At 37.8% G+C, this 21,458-nt stretch overlaps 1 protein-coding gene across 1 annotated transcript; it reads left to right on the forward strand.

Annotated features, from left to right (window-relative positions):
• The first annotated feature begins 6,896 nt into the window (after nucleotides 1–6,896).
• Nucleotides 6,897–7,238, forward strand: LOC132624158 (uncharacterized). The gene has a single exon (XM_060338980.1). It carries the CDS (start codon nucleotides 6,897–6,899, stop codon nucleotides 7,236–7,238), a length of 342 nt encoding a protein of 113 aa, XP_060194963.1.
• Nucleotides 7,239–21,458: the final 14,220 nt, after the last annotated feature.

Below are 21,458 nucleotides of genomic sequence, written 5' to 3' on the forward strand. Positions count from 1 at the left end.
GTAGACGCGTTTTCTATACTCAGTTTTATATTTCATCCTCCTTTTTAATAAGAGACCCTCCAAGGCTGCTATTAGGTTTTCACAAGAAGAAAAAAACCCTTGACACTAAGAAAAGAGGCTTCTCCAACATTCTCCACATCCTTCCCTACAACTATTATCTCTCATGGATTCAGATAAGGGCTAGGAGGGCGAGTATTTCACAAAAATTCAAATAGTTGTTCGTCATCGAGGTAGGTTATGATTTACTAGAGTTAGACTTTGATTAGTGGATCGTATACACGTATAGAGTTGACGGGAGATTTCATGATTAGGTCTTCGGACACGGAGTTTGAATGGATATATTCACAATTTAACGAAAGTTATGTGCGAATAGTAATTAGGGTAACAACGAGTATGTAATTGAGTGTTACTATTGTGATGTTTACGCGTTACGGAATAAGAGGACATTAATTGTCGTGGTTAAAAAGGGGTATTTCATTGTCTAGAGTAATTATTCCTAGGTATATTTTCCGTATTTATTGTCAAGTATATTGCAATATTCATATAATTGTTACTCTTGTTAGTAAGAGAATTGCATTGGGTGGATTGAAGGAAGGCATAATAGTGCTACACCATTAAGGGCATAATTCATGAAATTGTTTTCATTGATTGGTATCATTGCATATATTGCATGTGGTTACGAGGTAATGCATGGAGCAAGAACTCTGATTAAGCATCAATTGCACTTTACGGGCTATGGCTGAGTTGGAACGAATATGTGGTAACGCGTGATAATCGAGCATTGGAGGTGATGTAAGGTTAAATATATTTAGATATATAAAAAATGCACATTTGACAGGGGTGAGGATGTGGCCTTGATTGTGACTCGGGTCCGAGGAGTGAATCCGAAATAAGTGGTACATAGACGCCATGGGTCCCCTGCAGGTCATGACTACTGAGCAATGACATCAATTAGCATGTATGTACAGTGTGATTTGTCCTTTGCATCGCATTTGCATTGCATTACATTTCATACTTATATGTCCTTATGATTTTGTGTTGTCAGTCTATTATTATATTATGCATCTCCTATAATTGTGTTGTGTTGTATGAGGTGGTGACCAATATGAAAGTAAGTGTAAGAGAGAATTACTAAGGGGTATACTTTTGCTTTGAGTCTGCCGGACTCACGAAGTCCCATGATTGGTGGATGTGTGGTGAGTATGTTCCGTGGATGCATCATATCTTAGTAAGTGAATTGGATAGAAAGCTCTAAGGCTAAAAATCAGGAACTAGACATTAGTGTAAATGAGGGGATAAGACTTACATAATTGGTCTAAGGGAATACAAAATAGGACTACTTTTAACTAGTCGGATAACTGGTAATACTGTGGGAAACAAGAGGACCGAAATAATTGGGAGTAGAGAGGTGAGTTCGTGTTGGTGTAATAATCTATAATGGGAGTCTTAAGGGCGTTCGCTGACTTATGTGCTTATCTTATTGATTTTATATTGTGTTGTGTGAACTAATCTTAGTCGACCTATGATGCTTACCAGTGCATGTGATGTACTGATACTACTCTTGCTACATCCTTTTGGGTGTAGGTATATTGCAGGTTTAAGTTGAAGTTTCTTCTGTGGATTATCAGACATCTTCCTACAGTCTCGCTCATCTCATTTCAGGTAGAGGCTGTGTCATTTATTTTGTTTATCCTTGTATAATAGGAGCTCTTGTACCTGTCTAGACTAGATCCCAGGAATTGTTCAGTTTTCTTGTGTCAATAGCAGAGTCAGTATGAGGATTTACTAGTAAATTGTGATCATTAAGTATTTGTTATTAATAAACTGTCTAAATATTGGGTTGATTGGTAAGGGTTCGTCTACTAGTTAGTAATATGATAGGTGCCCGCACGGACCGTAATTTGGGTCGTGACATTTCAGGGATCACAATACCATTCTTTTCACAAATTAAGGAGACGTCTTATACAAAAGAAGTCCGTTTAGATTCCCTCATCGATTGCAATTGTCTTTTTGTGAAATCAACAAGCTTTATAGCACTAACAATATCTTGATATTTTCGTTGCAAAGCCATAATCAGATCATATGTAATCGCCAAAATCTTCAACATCAAATGCAACATGTAGATAAACTCATAAGATCTAATGTCTTCCACTAGACTTTTTGCCATTACTTTCTCATGATAATTTGCACCCTCATTTGCAAGAACTCCAAGTACATGAACAATTGATGATAATAAGGAAATGAAGTTACGTACCATCTTAAAATGAGATCCCCAACGAGTATCCCAGGCCTTTGAAGTCCAAGTTCGTGATTCATCCACTTCCCATATGAACTTCACCGAGCACTAGTAATTCCTCTAATTTTTCATCTTGATCATCTCGAAGCATCTTCCTATGATTAAAAGAACCTCCAAAGATATTTAAAACATTGGCAAGAATTCTAAAAACGTTATTCACATCATGATGTTTCTTTGCAACAGCTACAAGAGTCAATTGCAATTGATGAGCAAAGAAATGTAAACAATATTCGAAGAATTATCTTTCAGAATCAGAGTTTTATGACCATTAATTTCTCCTTGCATGTTACTAGCTCCACCATAACCTTGTCGCCATTTTGAGAATGACTCAAAGAAGTCTAAAAGTAAAGAAAAGATGGATTCTTTCAACGACTTTGCAGATGTATCTTTAACATGAACAAGACCTAGAAATCGTTCGATAACTTTAGCCTCCTTGTTGACATACCGCAAGACAAGGGTCATTTGTTCCTTATGAAAAACATCCTTAGACTCATAACAAAAATTCCAAAATAATCTATTTTCAAGTCTTCAATAATTGCATTCACTGCTTCTTTTGCACAAAAATTCACAATTTCTTTTTGGATATCGGCAGAAGTGGTGTTATTTTTTAGAGCTTTTTCTAATACAATATTTTCACATCTTCCATCTTATCCGCATACCACTTTAAGAGATCTAGAAAATGGCCTCTTCTTGTAGAAGTTACATACTCATTGTGACCCTGAAAAGGCATTTCTTCTTTCAAAAAATACCTTATCACATCAACCGAAGTATTCAAGCGAACCCGGTAATCACCTTTAATTGCTAGGATGGATTTTTAAATGAAGTTAAAATAGATTGTTCTTGATTCATTAAATCTAGCATCATCATGAAACATCGAGTATGAACACTAATCACTTCACCCACATGCTTTTTAAGTCTTTCTAAACCTTTATTCCAACTTTGAAAACCTTTCGTTGTGAAAGCATCATTTACTTATTTACCATGTCATCCAAGCACAATTTTAAACAAGTAACAACACAAGCAAAATGCTGCATCCTTTTTAACGCTATATTCTAACCATTGAGAATATGGAGCATCAAACCAATCCGGATTAAAATGACACCCTTCTCCTCCAATCTCTCTACTTGGAAATTCAAATTCTTGAGGTTGGCAAGGTTTCTTTAGTATGTAATATCTCCTCACTCGGTCACATATTAGGAGAAAATTTCGATATTTGTTTTCTTTCAGCAGAATCTGGTTTAAGATCCAAATGGCCAATAGTTTGTCATTATCCGATGCTTTGAAAAGATTGATAGGCGATTAAGAGCTTGACAAAGAAGAGCTAGGAGAAGTATTTGATGGAGTTTGAGGCTTGAAAATATTCGTAATCATATTGATTCTTGCTTAAAGATCTTAAAAATCATAAAGCACGAATTATACTTCAAATTATATGTTTCTAAAACACCTCATGTGCATTATGCACACTTAGCAAATTGCAAAAAAAAAAAAAAAATGGAGGAGCGGTCTACTCTCTGAATATTCCTCAACGGCCAACGCAAACACTCTAAAGAAAATGGAAAGAAATTGCAAAACCAAAAGCAGCAATAATCAGCATTGGAACTTCATTAATAGTTCACAATATTAAAGTAATTTATTTTCAAAAATATCCTAAGTTTGTATGGTACCATTTTAAAGAAAAAATTGCACTATATAAATTATTAAAAATAAGAAAGGGACCACATAGTTCTCGGCGTCGGGGATTTTGGCTTGAAATTTTGGGAAGCAAAACAACAATTTGATTAATAGAAAAGGTCAATATATGGGACGGCCCTATAATCAAAGATTAAAAATCATATTTTGAATGAATTGTTACACATAATAATAGGAAAATAGATAAAAACAAAAGGAGGAAGATAGGAAAATGGCGGAGGTCCAAAGTCCAGGCTTCGGCAAGCAACAGGTGGCGGGCCACAGCAGTGGCGATGGTCAACAAAAGTTAGAACCCTAAATTCTTTGAAAATCAGATTTTTGGTTTAACACTTTGAGGTGTGTGAAGAAACCAACAGTCGGATGTTTTGTTTTAGAGTAGATGTTGCTTTACTAACTATAGAAAATGAAACAGTTGGTTTCGACCCCATATCTCGGGGAAACGAAGTGCTTTGCTAGTCACGCACTAACCAATGAACTGTCCGCTTGCCTTTGTATGTGGGTTCGCATCTAAATAATTATATATAACTGCTAGATTTTCTAATTCAAATTTAGGGTCTACGCAAAAGCTACTGGGTTCGGCTGAATCCCCTCGTTACACTGTAGCTCCGTCCCTGGTGATATTGTTTTTTAATAACAAGGTGCTTTTTTTCTTTTCCTTTTTTTTAAAAAAAAAATTGGATCTACTCACATACTCAAGAGATATGAAAAATACTCTTCTTGCCAAGTCAGACTATTGCGTTTAATTGGCACACTTTTATTTGGGTAAATGGAAAATAATGCCCACTTTATAAGGCTGCCTATTTATTTGGCCAAACCATAATCAGTAATATAGTATCAGTATACTCCCTCCATCCCAATTTATGTGATACTTTTCGCATTTCGAGAGTCAATTTGACTAAACTTTAAAACTAGATTAGATTAATTCAATATTTTAAGATTAAATTTATATATTTGAAAACTACATGAAAATTACTATAAGTTGCAATTTTTCTTATATTAATTTGGTGAAAAAATATATCTTAAAATGTTGGTCAAAGTTCATGCGGTTTGAATCTCTGGAAGCGAAAAGTATCACATAAATTGAGACAGATGGAGTATTTAGCAACTAAGTGAGAGTTTCGAGTTATAAGCCCGATTATATAAAGAATGGAAAAGGGTCAAAAATATCTGTAACGTATGGAAAATAGCTCATAAATACCCTCCATCCACTTATTAGTCTAAAAATGTCCCTAACCTTTTTTTTTGGCTCAAAAGCACCCCTCACACTAACACCCTAAGGGTCGTTTTGTTTTAAGACAAGTTATGCTGGGATTAGTTATGTTGGGATTAATTGTACTGGGATTAATTATGATTGGATTAGTTATCCTGTTTTATTTCTTATTGATTGTTTGGTTTGTTGTATTAAAAGTAACATTCATTGCATAATTTCTAAGGAAAACTTGTTTGTTTTAAAAAATACCCTCTATCTTATTTAGTAGATAAAAGGTTTGAGGGACCTCAGGGCTATTTTTGTCATTTTAATTTTATTTATCCTGGTATAACTAATCCTGGGATTGTTATTCCACCCTCTGCAAGGGATAACTTATTCTGGTACTACTTTTAATCTTGGAATAACTTATTCCAGGATTAGTAACCAAAGATGGGATAAGAGGGTACTAAATTTTTATCCCTGAACTATTTTTCCTTATCTATCATACTAAGCGACCCCTAAATCTTATAAAAATTTTCAATTTAAAAATTATACATGACTTATTATGATTGACCACATACATTATTTAAGTTAAAATTAAACCACCCACGTTGTGATTCAATAACCGGTATTTCATCCCAACTGTTAGGAGACATAGTTTCAGTAATTAATCTTGCAGAATACACTTACAATTAAACCCAAAAAAAAAAATCCAAAACCATTTTTTTTTTTGGAGGGTGGGTGGATTGCTGGGGGAGCAGGTGGGGGATAAAAAAATAAAATAAAATAAAAAACTTTTTTAAACTTTTTTTTCAAAAAATAAAATTGCAGGATGGAGGATGGTGGGAGGAGGGGGGGGGGGGTCGAAGCAGGTGGGTGTAGAAAATCAAAAAATGTATTTAAAGCTTTTTTTGTTAAAAGAAAAAAAAATTGAGGGGGAGTGGAGGGGTGTTGTGGTGGGTGGGTGTGGTTGGGATTTGGTGCGTTGTGGTGGTTGTGTGGTGGTGGGGGTGGGGTGGTTGGTGGCATGTCACTTGTAGTACTTATTTTCCCTACTTTCATTAGGAAAGTCATTTTTCTCATTTAAAAAAAAAAAAAATTCCTAAAGAAAATATTTTTTTAAATTTTTGACCAAACGAACAAGAGAAAATTGAAAAATATTTTCTGGAAAATGTTTTCCTTTATACCGAACACACCCTATGTATCACTTATTTTGGTAGTTGTGTTTAGCACTGTGTTAGAAGAACTATTATAGTGAGTTTTGTATTTCCTTTGTATTTTATTGATAACAATATTATACCAGACTCCCTTGAAAGACTCAAGAGAATCCTTAAGTTTTGTCAAGCATTGTTGCACTTGAAATTGAGGGATGGAAAACGGACCAATCTTGCTTGAGAGTTGAGACAATATAATGAGTCAATGACAAGTGTCACCACCAAGCCATCTGATAATGTACTTACTGTAAATTAAATTATAATAGTGACAGAGTACAAAACTGCCCGTGCATTATAAATGTAACGAAACCATTAATTCATAGCCTCTCTTTAAGTATGTCATAAAATGCTTACATTGAACAACCAAAATCAAAAGTCAGAGGAACAGTTTCAATGTCATTAAATTCTTTTTTGCATATATATACCTCCAAAATCCTTCACACTAGCAAATCCAACTAACAACACTACAGAAAAACTTGCTGGCAGATACCGTTCTCTAGAAAAAACAATGGCTTTTCAACGAAGTTTATACTCAAGTGTGCTTATAACCGTGTGCATATCTATGTTGACAGCACCAAGCTTGTCTCTTTTATTTGGAGGTCCGGACATGATAGCAAAATGCTTTGCATCAGTGGGAGATGTTCCAGGCTGTGTGGAAGAAATTATTACATCTTTTCTGAGCATTCAACTTCGTCTGCTTGGTCCTCAGTGCTGCAGAGCTGCTTTGGATATTGATGATGGATGTTGGCCAAACATCTTCCCCTTCAATCCTTTTTTTCCACCTGCCCTCAAGAATTTTTGCTCCACTACTCAAGCTCGGTTACCACCACCCTCTCCGCAATTTCCATGAACATTTCCCAATTTAAACTCATGTCATGTTTATTTTTATATTTTTTGATGTTTTCTGATGAGACAATAACGGGAAGGGGTGGAAATAAAGGTTATTCTCTCCGTTAGTCTGTTGCTTTCGTTTGATTAGGAAGTATTCATTTAGTAGTTTTCTGTCCTGTTTCTACAAGAACAGATTTGTTGTTTTTGTAGTTGTTTCCCTTTTTCTTTTCTTTTTTTCCTTTGTGTGTGTCATTATGGTTGATGGTTCAATAAGATTAGTGTTGTATTAGTTTTATGAATCTCTCGTGATCTTTGCATCTCTCGATCTCTATGGGGCAAAATAGGCGAACAACAATTTTTATTACCGCTAATTTAAATTTAGCTAGGAGTGCAAAAGTAATTAAATATCATCTTCTTGGCTGTTAATTTACACTATCACAGATTAGTCTCACCGAACCTAGGGATTTCTAAAGTACAGCTGAGCTATTCATATCGACAGAAACAAAAGGAGGATACTTACAAATATGTATTGCCCAAATACATAGTGTGAAAAATCACACTGTAACGACCCGTTTGGTCATTTTTGACCCTTTCCCGAGTCCTATTAGTACGATTTTGACCCGCGGGGACAGGTGGCACGGTTTTCGAGGTGACCGGGCGAGTTTTAGTATGACTTTTGGAAATTTGAGACTTTAAGTGAAAACTATTTGACTCAAAGTTGACTTTTGGGTAAACGGACCTTTTCTGTATTTCGTCAATTCCGAGAGGTTCGGATGGTCATTTGTGACTAGGTGGCAGGTTTGGTTCGTTTTGGTAGAGTTTTGGGACTTGGTTTGGAAAGTTGGCGCTAGGCCATTGGGGATTGACTTGGTCAAATAGACCTCCGTTGGAAAATTTGAGGCCACGTGTATGCATGTTTGTTTTGTATTTGTGGGGCCTCGAGTGATAGTCGGATTTCGGGATGAAACTAGACAAAAATCAAGAATATTCTGGTGTCCGCCGCAGTGGCACCAGAACCATAGTAGCGGTATCGCTGTAGCGAGGGACCGACTGTCGTAGCGTGTTCTGTGAGTTTGTGGCAGGTCGCCGCAACGGACGACCATCCGCTGTGGCCGACTCGTGATAGCGGTCAAGCCAGCCGCTACGCTGTAGCGGATGACCTACTGCGGCAGTGGGTTACGGGCAGATTTATTTCTTATTCCCCATGGTAAAAACCCTTCTCATTTCATTTCGTCCTTTTCTAAGCATAATTGGGCGATTTTGAGAGCTTTAGGACTGAATCTTCATAAAGGTAAGATCCTTGGATTTAGAATTCATTACTTACCTTCCTTAATATCACTAGAATCAAAGAGGGAAAGATGGGTTTTATGATAAATTCTTAAAATGGGTTTTAGATTTCCTAAATAGAAATTGTTGATGAAATTGGCTAGTATAACCCTAGAATCTGATATATTCATTGTTGTTAAGCTTATACCTTCCATTATTAGAGGTTAATTTGTGGATTGAAAAGTTATTGTTCATACCCAAATTTAGGGGTTTCACTTTAAATCCGAATTTAGCTTAATCTTGAGGTAATCTAGCAATTGATAAGTGGTTTTTTTTATCATCTAGACTTGAATTGCATATTCCATCTTATTATTTCCCATTTTACTCTTGTGGGCCCGTTTCCCCAATTTTCATAGGTTGGATTAGACCTAAATTATAAGCTTAGCAATATAGGTATTGTTCTTCTTTGTTTCTAAACTAGAATACATTTATGATTAGACTCTAAGTACTCAGAGGCATAAAGAAAGGGCAAGGCCAAGGTGTGACGGTTCGTGGCTCCTGTTCGGCATTCCAGGTAGGTTACGACTTACCTTATGTTAAACTTCAGCTAGTAAAGCATATGTAGAGTTAGTGATTGTTGGAGAAAGCAAGTGCGCCTTCGGGTACGAAGTTTGGGTTGGAATACTTAGGTTGGTATTGTTGTTGACTATGGCTTGTCGCCTTATTGTGTACTATGGCTTGTTACCTTATTGTGAGTTGTTGGCTTGTCGCAACGTGATTGACTATCGAGTTGATTCTTAGTGATTGCTTATGATTTGGAGAGCATATTTATCATTGTTGAGGTTGGTGGAAAATAAAATAAGGTTAAGCTATTGATAATGTGGTTGAGATATATGTCTATGTGTGGCACGATTGATTTGATAAGTTATCATTTTTCATTAATATTATGCATTGTACTCCTTCTCATCTTCCATTATACTCTGATATTAGATGGGCTTGGTATTGTTGTGTGATTGTAATTATTGGGCATTGTTTTGTAAAGAGGAAGTAAGTGATTTATTCGTGATATTGTGATACGTGTCCATGTGTGACACAATTGATATTGACAGATTCTCGTGATATGTGTCCATGTGTGGCACTATTGATATTGATATATTCTCATTGGCGTTGATATCATTCATGCTTTTGTATCGGTTTGCGTGCCGCAACATATTTTATACATATATTGGATCGGGTTGCACGTCGCAACATATATTAAACCTATTTTTGAATCGGGTTGTGTGCAGCAACAGGTACATGGACTTCGCGAGTCCCCCATGGGTCATGACTGTCGGAGCATAGACATCATCCGTCTGAAGCGTGTGTGTATCATTGCATTGCATTGCATTCAAATTTCATTCACTCATACACCTGAGTGTTGTAGTTATTTATTGTATTGTACGGTACTCGTGACCATTGACTTCCTACTTGGTTACTGCTTGAGATCGTCGTGTGCCTGATTAATACATACTTGGGAATTGATAGATTCGAGGAGTAGAGACTTTCTCCTAGATTGAGACTTGAGGATACGGAGTAATATTGTTGGCGGTGCTATTGATGTGGTTATTCTGAGAAATCGTGGAAAACTTGGCAAGACTTGTGTTTAGGTGCCTCACCATAGGCCATGATTTGGTTATTGATCCTTATGTACTTAAGACGATTATTCTTGGACTGTGTGGTATTTATATCTGATTGTGAGCAAGTCTATTCTTCAGTCTCTTTCTTTATATATGTTAACTAATTATTGTTGGCCTATTCAGTACGTGTTGTTGTACTGATGCTACCTTGCTACACTCCTTTTCAGGGAGTAGATTTAAGAGAGGTCCATTCCACTCCCCGTGATTGAATTTTGAGGCCTGGCTGACGAGTATCCAGGGTGAGCACATGGTCGGATTCGCAGCTAGGATGACTCCTCTTATCATTACTGTCTTTATCTCTTTCCATTCAGATAGATAATTGTAGATATTCGAGACTTGTATTTCCCACACATTATGTAGTGTCTCTTGTACTATTCAGACAAGATTTTGGGATTCGATGTATCTTCCGCATTTATTATATTTATCTATTTATGTTAGACCTATTATGTAATTCTGGGTGATTGGATTTACCTTATTTATTGTTTGGTTGTAAATAAAGGACGGGTTCGCCTACTAAGGTGGGGAATGGTAGGTGCCCGCATGTTTCCCTAGTTGGGGTGTGACAAGTTGGTATCAGAGCCCTAGGTTACCCATTCTATAAGTACAATAGCATGTCTAGTAGAGTCTTGCGGATTGGTACCATGAGTTCCGTACCTATCTGCGAGAAGCTATGGGACATTTAGGAAACTTTGAATTCTTGCATTCCTTCGTGCTACTTCATCCAAATTAGTATCCAGTCGATTCCAATTGGTATCTGAATATCCTTGTCATACTCTCTCACAAGTGGTGAAAACTCATTTTTGAACTCTTATGCGAGCGGTTTTGTTATGACGTGTTATGGTATGGTACGAGATGTGTCATCCTGATTCGGATGCGAGAACAAGTCCAGTTTCTAACTACGGTTTGAGGTTTCAGTTGTGTGGAATCGTGGTTAGACTCGTTCGTTGTAGGGGTCTCTTGGTAAATGGGAAAGACGATATAAAGGGTCAAATGATCTCCATGTTTTCAATGTTGGGTTGCTCGGAAGAGGCAAAGTGCGTACTTGGCTTAACAAGAGTGATTTGTTTTGTGAAAAGTGTCAACTTCGTCAGGGTAATATGATGGTGTGCATGGTACGAGTGTGGGTTCAGTAAGGATCATCGAATTTCGGTAAAAGTATAGTGATCGCGTGTAATAAAGAAGAGAAGTTGAGAATAAGGACGTAAGGGCGACTTTTATGGGAAACATATAACGAAGTAAGACTTCTTAGAATGTTTTGGTATGAGTACTTTTCGTGGTAATGGGACGGACGTGTAAGGGAGAGGACTTGGATATAATAATCTCCGCTATTAGGATGGAAAAAAATTGGTATCTGACGTGTTTGTTAGAATGAGGTTCCAATTGGTACGAGAGTGGATTCATTTTCGGTAGGGGAAAGTTAAGTTAGACTTTGACATGGCTATATGCTAGTGGCTTGTAGGTCCTTTCAGGAAAGTGATTATCGGTCCTAGATCAGAAAGTAGGGCTACCTGTGGCGAGTGAAGACTTAAGATGTTGGCAGTTGTGGTTCGAGTCTTTTAGTAAAGGGTATGTTCACCAAGTCTTCGTTTTAGAGGGATGGTAAGGATATCGTGGAACCAAGAGCTAGTTGATTTGAGAGTTATGTTGCGGTCCCACATGGCAGAATAGACATAAGGGTTCAGTATTGAGTCGGTATGTTCGGTTATGTTGTGGGCCAATAGCAGCCAGTGGTTGACTAGTAAGGATGACTCTAGTATTGGAAAAGTGCAAAGTTTTAGTAGTCATGGAGCGATTGGGTGTTACCTCTAGTATTGGCTTGGAGTTAGGAGCTTTCTACCTGTTGTGTTAGTCTCGGTTAGTTCTTGCTATTACTGGTGTTGCTGCTCGGTTGAGTTAATCGAATAAAAGTGACAATCACACGAATGGTTAGAGGTGCCCTGGTTCAGCAATGGGGACATTCGAAGTGGTAAATCGATGATGAGGTTTAAATTAATTCGCGTTGTGGAGAACAGTTCAAAATTTGAGTATAGAAATTTGAGCAAAGGCACCTTGGCAGAGATACGTGGGGACATTAGTAGGACTGTGTATGTGATACGCGATTTTTGAGAGTATTCACTTTTAGAGTGGAGTGAGTTAAGGAAACTCTAGTGTGTAGACTGTGTGACATGCTACTATCTCTAGGATTGACTTGGCTAGTTGCAAGACTTATGATTATGTGGTATTCTATGGAGCGGGTTCGAGAAATGGTTAGAGGGCGACGATGATTGTGATCTGATTGGATTTGGGGAATTGAAGAGTCTAGAAAGAGTATAGTTGATCGAGAATTGGTAAAAATAAGGTACATCTTCGGGATTACTTAGGTCAGTATAGGTTGTGGAGATGTTTTGCTTATTTCAGATGTAGTGTCACCGTGAGTACGCTCAAGGAAGAGAGTCTACAGATAAGGACTAAGGGATATGATGGATTAAGTGATATGACGAAGTTCCGTGAGTTTTCGTGATCAGCGACTAGTGAGAAAAGAATTCCAGGTAACCGACATGTTAAAGTTTATAGGAAGTGGCTTGTGTGGTAAACCGTTGGAGAATTCCGTAACACTCTACAGTGGATGAGTTAGTGTGGTTTTAAGAGAAAGGATTTGTAAAAAATTCCTATTGTGTGAGGGCTAGAGTTATATTCTCGAGATGGGACCGTATTCGTGGTAATTTTTTATGTTACAAGTAATATTGACGGGATATCTTGGGTGAATACATTTAAATATTAAGAACTCGGAAATAGTTTTCCTAGGTTGGCGCAAGAGGTTGCGAGATTTGATGCTTTCGGAAATGTTATGGGCATATCGAGCTATTACAATGGGAGGTTCGATGGTTAAAGGGCTATTATATGAGGCTACAGATTTTTGTGTCGAAAAGCTTGGGATTGTATCAGATTTGCGTATCGGGTAAAGGTTGAGAAACTCTAAGGTTGCATTCATAAGATATAGTTCTTCGGTACTCAGTTGACAGCTTGGATATGACTTATCTTTTGGAGTCAAAAGTGACAGACAATAATTATATTACGTGAGGAAAAGATTAGAATTGGCCGCCACCAATGCGTGGTAGGATTGTGGTTGGGTTCAGAATTTTGTAGTCAGTTCGAGTGGCTATTGATGGTATTTAGGGGTTATGCATTGATTTCGAGTCAGTATTGTTTGATTATAACTTGATGGACTGTATTCATATCTCCAGAAGGACTTATAGGTTCCCAGTAAATCACCTTCACAGATTCGGTGAGTTTCAGTTCAGATTTGAGGTATGACAGGTGTTGCAGGCTGTGCGTCCACCAAACAGTATATGAGGGACCTGGTTGTGTACCAGTTCCCTTATGCAGTGCAGTACAAGAATCAACACAAGAATTTTACGTGAAAAATTCCTTGCTCAAGGGATTAAAAACCACGACCTACCCCAGTAGGATTTCAACTCCACTACACGAGCAACTTCAGGTTACAACTCTATCGTAAGCTAGGAACTAACTCCCATAATCTCTCGCCCTTACAATAACGCTTTTGCAACCTTGGAACTAACCACTGTAGTCCCTCCACACTTACAATACTCCGATTGCAAGCCACTCCACTTAGCTAAATCTAGCTAAGGACCCTAATACACTTAGACTAATCCTAGCCTAATGTACCACTCAACAGCTTGATGAAACACACTTCCAACAAGCACCCTTTGAGACTTTTAATCTACCTACAAATAGCTTCATTTAAAGAGAAGAGTAGGTTTACAACTTAACCACAAACGAATAAAGGCTCACAACAGTATAAAGAACTTAGACTAAAACTTGTGTCTGGATCAGGTTCTTCAATTTGTAGGTGACTTTGTTCTTGAGACACTTTGAGAACTTGTATCGGCAGCTTTGCACGATTTAGATTTGGTTTTCAAGTCTGCCAAATATGTTGCCATCATGTTGTATATATAGTGGGAGCATGTGGGGTGAAAAGAGACCACTCTTCAATTTGACCTAAAGCATGGGCCAACTCACAGCTGTACTTGTGTGCAGCAAGTGGCTCGGCTTTACAGCTATCTCTGCCGACAGTGCAAGGTGCACAGAGAGCAGATTACAGACCAGGTCTCTATCTCGTTCTGAAACAGTTTGAGAATCATCAAAAAACGAATGCATTTGGAACTATCAATTTCCCCCTTTTTGATGATGACAAACTCATAGACTGATGTTCCCCCTGAGATCCAGCTTCCCGCTTGTTCCTCCTGCGAAGCAGACCACCATTGTCAAGGCACCTGCAATATGTTACCAATATAATACTAGCTTTTGTGTGAGGCATCTATCTTGTTCTGAAACAGTTTGACAGTCATCAAAACACGAATACACTTGGAACTATCAATTTCCCCCTTTTTGATGATGACAAACGCACAGACAATGTTCCCCCTAACAACCAGATTTCCACTTGTTCCCTCTTCGAAGCAGTATGTCTGCCCCCTTAATTAAGCATTTCCTTCCCCCTTAGTTCAGCATTTCTTCTTCCCCTCAATTCAACATCATGCAACATATGTTCCTTAATTCAGTATGTTTGCCCCCTTAATTCAGCATTGCCTTCCCCCTTAGTTCAACATTTCTTCTTCCCCTCAATTCAACATTATGCAACATGTTCCTTCCCTTTTAATTCAGTATGTCTTCCCCTTTTTGACATCATAAAAAAAGAGAACAAACACATCATGCGTAATAATAGAGATGTCGTATGGCATAAAGACAGCCAAAGAAGGATGAAGTAATTATCCAAAGCAGTAGTCTGGATAATACAAACATGATAATTAAAACGCTAAGACATCATGTTAGAGACAAAGATTTTAGAGCTCAAGAGACTGAAATATGGAGGACATAACAGGGAGAAGAGTTAGGGAGCATGAGCAAAGGCCTTTAGAATGTTGTTTAAATGTTGACCAGCAGCTCGTTGATCTTGATCAACTTATCACGAAGCTCATCCTCTTATCCTTTAAGCGAGTATTTTCAGCTTGGAGCTCAGCATTTGCACGGACAAGCTTACTGCTAGGACTAGGTTCGTGTGTCTGTCTAACCAATTCAACTTTCAAACTATCATTTTTAGCTTCAAGCCTGCTGATTTCAATGGTTGCTTGCTGCTGTGTTTGTTGTGTTTTGATTAAGTGATAGATGACATAGCTGCTCTCCATACCTTCATTTTTGGGTATGCATTCACATTCTTCCAAGATCCCTAGTGTGATCATCTTCTTCCTTGTTCCCACTTCTGAACTTCGACAATCTCCAGAAGCTCTTTCTTTTTTTCTTGGAGGAGCAGAGTTACTCACTTTCTTTGCTTCCTTTACCTTTTAGGAGGTCAACCCAGGTTTTTCCCTTGACTGCTTGTTCACTCTGTACATCCTCATCAGAATCTATTTCAAGAGAGGAGTTGTTAGACTCACTTGCCTTATCAGAGAAAGGTTCTTTTAAGAGCACAAACACATGGATGCTATCTTTTATCACCCTAGAGGGGTCTAAAATTTCAATTGAGGTAGGAGTGATCTGACAAATGAATGATTCGAACACTCCTGGTGTTTTAAGAGCAGGTCCTTCTAGCACATTTCTTATTTTACTTCCTTCCCCCTTAGCCTTTTTATCATCCCTCGTAGCCTACAAGACATCAACACATCAAGCTACCATTTCCACTTCACTCTCTAAGATATTTGACAGTCCCGCTTATTTTTCAGCCAAGTTACCATCTTCATTTTAAGACAGAGTCCTCTGCGTCTTTAACCCAATCAGAATGAGAAGGGTTACCTGAAAATCCCATTGCAACTTTCTTTTCCTCAGTAGTACCGGTATATTTAAAGTCACCCATGCCCTCACAGCTCGACTTTTCAGCAGCAAAGAGTTGCACCTTAGTAGTTACACAATCAGAATCCCTTATTTTGCTAGATACCTCTGCTCCATTATCCTTTGCATTGATTATCTCAGTGGTTTGGAGAAATTTAGAAGTAGAGAGTGTTTGACCGCTCTCGTCGAAATCAGGTTTATCAGATGAGACATGATTTAAGGGTCGACAAATTAATTTTTCATGAGTTTGTTCATTTTAAGTTAGAAGGACCAGTCATAAGGTAATCTAAGCGTGTAGAGGATGAATTTTGGTCTTTCAATGCTGAAGATGGTGTAGAGGATTTTGGTAACTGTGGTTCCAAGGGAATGCGTTCTTGAAGAGTGAGGAAGAACTGTTCATGTCTGGGATAGCTTGAGAGGCGTATTCGTTTGATAGACATGATTGATAAGGGCAAGATTTTACGAGAAGAGGAGGAATCACCAAGGTTTTCTTGCAAACAGGTTCGGTTCAGGGGAAGATCTAACGTTTGGTCTTAGTTTTGAAAAGAGGGCGAGAGGAGTTTTAATGACATGGCATTTTAGCAATATAGTACATATAAGCATTAGAAAGACTACTAACGTGAGTCACGGGGAACATGTCCCTTTGTGCTTGCTTCAATAAGAAACCATGAAGAAATAACTTCACCATGAGTTTTATGTACCTTGTAGCATTTTGTTCAGCAGCAAGCAGAATTAATATAACGGGAGAGTGTTTTTTTTTTAAAAAGCGCACACTCCCCTCAGAGTTCCTTGAGTGAGATGACATTCTTCAAGTTTTTCAAAAGGATTTTGAGCAACATCACTTCATATGCTACCTTTTGACTGTCCTTTTCCCAATTAGTTCTCCAAACTAAACTACTGGCTCCTTTTGGGAACCAGCATCAGATCGGGTCCCTTAGGATGATGACCAGTAAAGCTTGAGCTTCCTCCTTATAAACCAGGTACGTCTTCCTTTTTCTAGTGCGAACCAATTTCCTCCTCTCTTGACCTTTGTTTGGCAGTATCTTCATTGTGAGGATGATTGAGACTGCTGATCTTTTGGGGTTCACATTCTTGACTACCTTTATGCCCCACCTGATCTCCTTTTTCTATCTCCTTCCTTCCAAAAATCGTATTCATCAGCTCTTTGATCTGGCTGTTTAGTAGATGATTTTTCTTGGTAACTTCTTCCACTTGTTCTTATAGATCTACGATGCTGACCATATCATATCTCTCTTGTTTTCCTCTGTCAAGCTTCTCAGTTAACTTCTTCTTCTCTTTAGTGAGTCCATGAAGCTCACTTATCAATCCTATTACCACTGAGATCAACTTTTTGGAGAGTGACCTCCCAGCTCTGCCTAATTTTTAAGAGGATTTGCCTCCTTTTAGCTGGTTTCATCATAGGTCCCATATTTTCTTAGGAGACACAGATTCAAGTTAGTCATTGAGGCTTCATGATTTACTCCACCCTTAGGTGTACTACTTGAGTCAACTTCATCTTCGGATTCCCTCATTGCATCTCTCCATGCAGTTAGGGCCTTCCTAATCAATTCTCAGCTACCCTTCTCTTTGTAACACTTTTGACAGATGTCTGACTTCCTGTAGCTGTCTCATTGGAGTTATCCTTGAGATAGTTACTGTTGCACCTTCTTTTTAAGGATTCAGCATTTTTTCGAACGATTCTTTGAAATCTATGGGTGAGATATGCGATTTCTAAGTCATCATCACTTGACTCACTACTGCTCTCATCATCAAGACTATTTCTTCTTTCTGGATCTTGAGTGGTCTCATCATCCTTCATTTTAAGAGTTCCAAGCTTTGTGCTGATTTTGTCTATTCCAACACATGTACTTTTAGGAGCTTCCCAGATTTCCTTTGTTGTTTTACAAGGAAAAAATTAAATTGTGCTCTTTTGATCCAAGGCTTCGAAGATGGATGTGCTTAGCTCTCTGGTCTTTTCGCAGAGTATGGCTTTAGTGAGCAAAAGCACAAGAACCATCACAAATGATGTCCCACAGTTCTTGATCCTCAGCAGTGATGAAGTCTTCCATTCTAGCCTTCTACCAGTCATAGTGTTCTGCACTGAATCATGGAGGACTTGTGATGCATTCTCCTTTCATTTGGTTTAGTGAACTGGCCATGAAGAAGATCCTTTCTAGGTGTTAACCTTTTAGAAAGAACCCTCTCTGATACCAATTATTGCAGGCTGTGCGTCCACCAAACAGTATATGAGAGACCTGGTTGTGTACCAGCTCTCTTATGCAGTGCAGTACCAGAATCAACACAAGATTTTTACGTGGAAAATTCCTTGCTCAAGGTATTAAAAATCACGACCTACCCCAGTAGGATTTCAACTCCTCTACACGAGCAACTTCAGGTTACAACTCTACCGTAAGCTAGGAACTAACTCCCGTAATCCCTCACCCTTATAATGACGTTTTTTCAACATAGAAACTAAACCCCGTAGTCCCTCCACACTTGCAATACTCCGAGTGCAAGCCATTCCACTTAGCTAACTCTAGCTAAGGACCCTAATACACTTAGACTAATCCTAACCTAATTACCACTCAATAGCTTAAGAAAACACATTTCCAACAAGCACCCTTTGAGACTTTTGATCTACCTACAAACAGCTTCCTTTAAAGAGAAGAGTAGGATTACAATTTAAGCACAAACGAACAAAGGCTCACAACAGTGTAAAGAACTTAGACTAAAACCTGTGTCTAGGTCAGGTTCTTCAACTTGTAGGTCACTTTATTCTTGAGAGATCTTGAAAACTTGTGTCGGCAGCTTTACATGATTTAGATTAGGTTTTCAAGTCTGCCAAATATGTTGTCATCATGTTGTATATATAGTGGGAGCATGTGGGGTGAAAAAAGACCACTCTTCAATTTTACCTAAAGCATGGGCCAACTCACAGCTGTACTTGTGTGCAGCAAGTGGCTCGAATTTACAGTTGTCTTTGCTGACAGTGCAAGTTGCACAAAGAGCATATTAAGGACCAGGTCTCTATCTGGTTCTGAAACAGTTTGACGATGTTATATCCCGTATTTTATACATTCGGATAACTCGAGAAAGTCGTGGCAAGTTAAGGACAAGATCATTTTCAAAAATTATTCTAATGTACGAGTTCGTCATGAATATTATTTATGAATGTTATTAGTATAGAAATATTGAGAAAGGTTAAGGGCGAAAAGGGAAATTTGCAAAATGGACCATGGTAATATTGTGGAAGGCTAGGGGTAGAATGGTAATTTTATAAAAGTCTTGAAAATTCTTGAAGAATACCATGTTGGCCGAATGGTGTGCCATATTTTTTATTTAATAGGGGCTAAATATAAATGCACATGGGTCAAAGTTTGCTTAAGAAGACAATTAGTCTTCTTTGACTAATTCAAAATAAATTCTAGAAAAACACAAAAAAAAAAAAAAGGAAGAAGAATGGATGGTGACAAAATAATTAGTCATCTTTGTGTCATGAAATGAAAATTCAAAAAAAAAAGGGGGGGGGGGGGGGGGGGGGGGGCGGGGGGGGGGGGGGGGGGAATCTCTAGAAGAATGAAGAGGGAGGCATGTGCCTCTCAAATGCTTGAAGGAACTAATTATATATATATATATATATATATATATATATATATATATATATATATATATATATATTATGAGAGGTCATCTTTAATTGAAGAAATTGAGGAGAAAGAAAGAAAACAAGAAGAGAGGGAATATAGTAGGCTATTCGGCCATGGCTTGGCCGAAAATGGTGCTCACCACATGGAGCAAGGAAAATAATTTCTTCCTAGCATCCCCATCAATTAGAAGGTCCTCTTTAACGTGGGGAGGTCGTTGGGGCAAGAAAACCATTGGTTTTTGCAAAAGGATAACCCTAGCTGAGTGAAGAGCCAAGTGGAAGAGGTAAGGTTCAATCCTCTTTTACATATGTTATGGGAAATTTATGTATGTTGAAGTGTGTGGAAAAGGATTAAATTCATGAAATATGTGTGTGTTTGTGTTGGCCGAGTGCATGGGTTGTGGTGTAGAAAAGATGAAATGATTTTTATTTAGTAGTTTGATTGTTGTGTTGTGAATTCCATAATGTAAAATGGATGAAAAACATGAAATCATGCATGTTGAAGTTGTGGCCATGTATGTCTTATGGTGGCCGAATATAGTGGGGGTTGTGTAGGACAAATGTATTGATTTTATTTGGTACTTTGGTTGTTGTGGTTGTGAATATCTTGTACATATTGTAACGTGTAGAAATGAATAAAACTCATGAATATGATGCTTGTTGATGTGTGGCCGAGAATGGGTTGTTTTGGTGTGGAAGGAATGAATAAATTTTACCTAGTAATTTGGTTGTTGTTGTGATGGTTTATGTGATGAAAATGAAGGTATTGGATGATTCAAGTTGGAGACTTGTTTTAGAAGCTTATGTAAATTGAATGTAATGTTCTTGCATGCATGGAAGGTAATGTTGTTAGTGTGGTGTTGTTAATATGATATTGTTAGTGTGTAACTCATGAATTTAGAAGTAAAGGGTGTAGTTGGATGATTGTAAGGTTGTGGTTATTGAATTGAATTGAATTGAATTGAATTGAATTGGATTGAATTGAATTGAATAGAATTACATGTTGGAGTGTTGCTAGAATAAATTGCTAGTATTGTTGTTGGTTTGGCCAGGTTGAATTCCCGGATTGTTGTTGATTAAAAACTGGCCGAGTTAGAATCTCGGGGACGGTGTATTTACGGGGGAGGTGCAGCCGAAATTTCGGCAGACCATAAGTGAATGTACTTGAAAGGCTAAGACAAGTATATGTCGATGAATCTAACGATAGTGTCGATCTTCTTAAATGTAGACTAACAAGTTGGACGAATAAGCGTAGCTAGTAAGGCGCGACACAGGTATGTAAGGCTCGTCCCTTTTCTTCCAAAGGTATGATCCCCAAGTCGTAATGTCTCAAATGTTTTTTTATATCTTCTTTACTTGCAAAAGCTATAAGTCTATGACTCCAAGGTATAAGTCTTTTCCTAATAGTTCATAATTGTTTTTTTTTTAAAATGTCCATATTTTCCGAAAACCAAGTTTTAAGAGATAGGAAGCTCTTATGACTAAGATGATGAATATGATCTTATAATGACAACGACGAAGTCAAATATGATAAAATGTCTACGGTAGAGATGTTGACGATATGTTCCTACCATGAATATGACAATATGAAAATGTTAAACTATTTCTTGATATCTCAACTCTATTATGGATAATGACTACTTTAAAGGTTCCAAGTATATGAAACGATGCCTTATGATCCTGTTCTATGTTTCCTCATGATGACACTCTTCATTGATAGTCTCGCCTTATATTAATTGTCCCTTCAAGGTGAGACACGACGCCCATGGCTATTCCATAATATAATCAGAGGTTACCGACCTTACGTCACTCCGATAGATACATGACT

This window comes from Lycium barbarum, chromosome 12 (assembly GCF_019175385.1).
Source record: "Lycium barbarum isolate Lr01 chromosome 12, ASM1917538v2, whole genome shotgun sequence".
In the NCBI taxonomy this organism is placed as follows: Eukaryota; Viridiplantae; Streptophyta; class Magnoliopsida; order Solanales; family Solanaceae; genus Lycium; species Lycium barbarum.

Coding starts and splice junctions, on each gene's coding strand:
- LOC132624158 (XM_060338980.1), top strand. CDS start 6,897: ATGGCTTTTCAACGAAGTTTATACTCAAGTGTGCTTATAACCGTGTGC.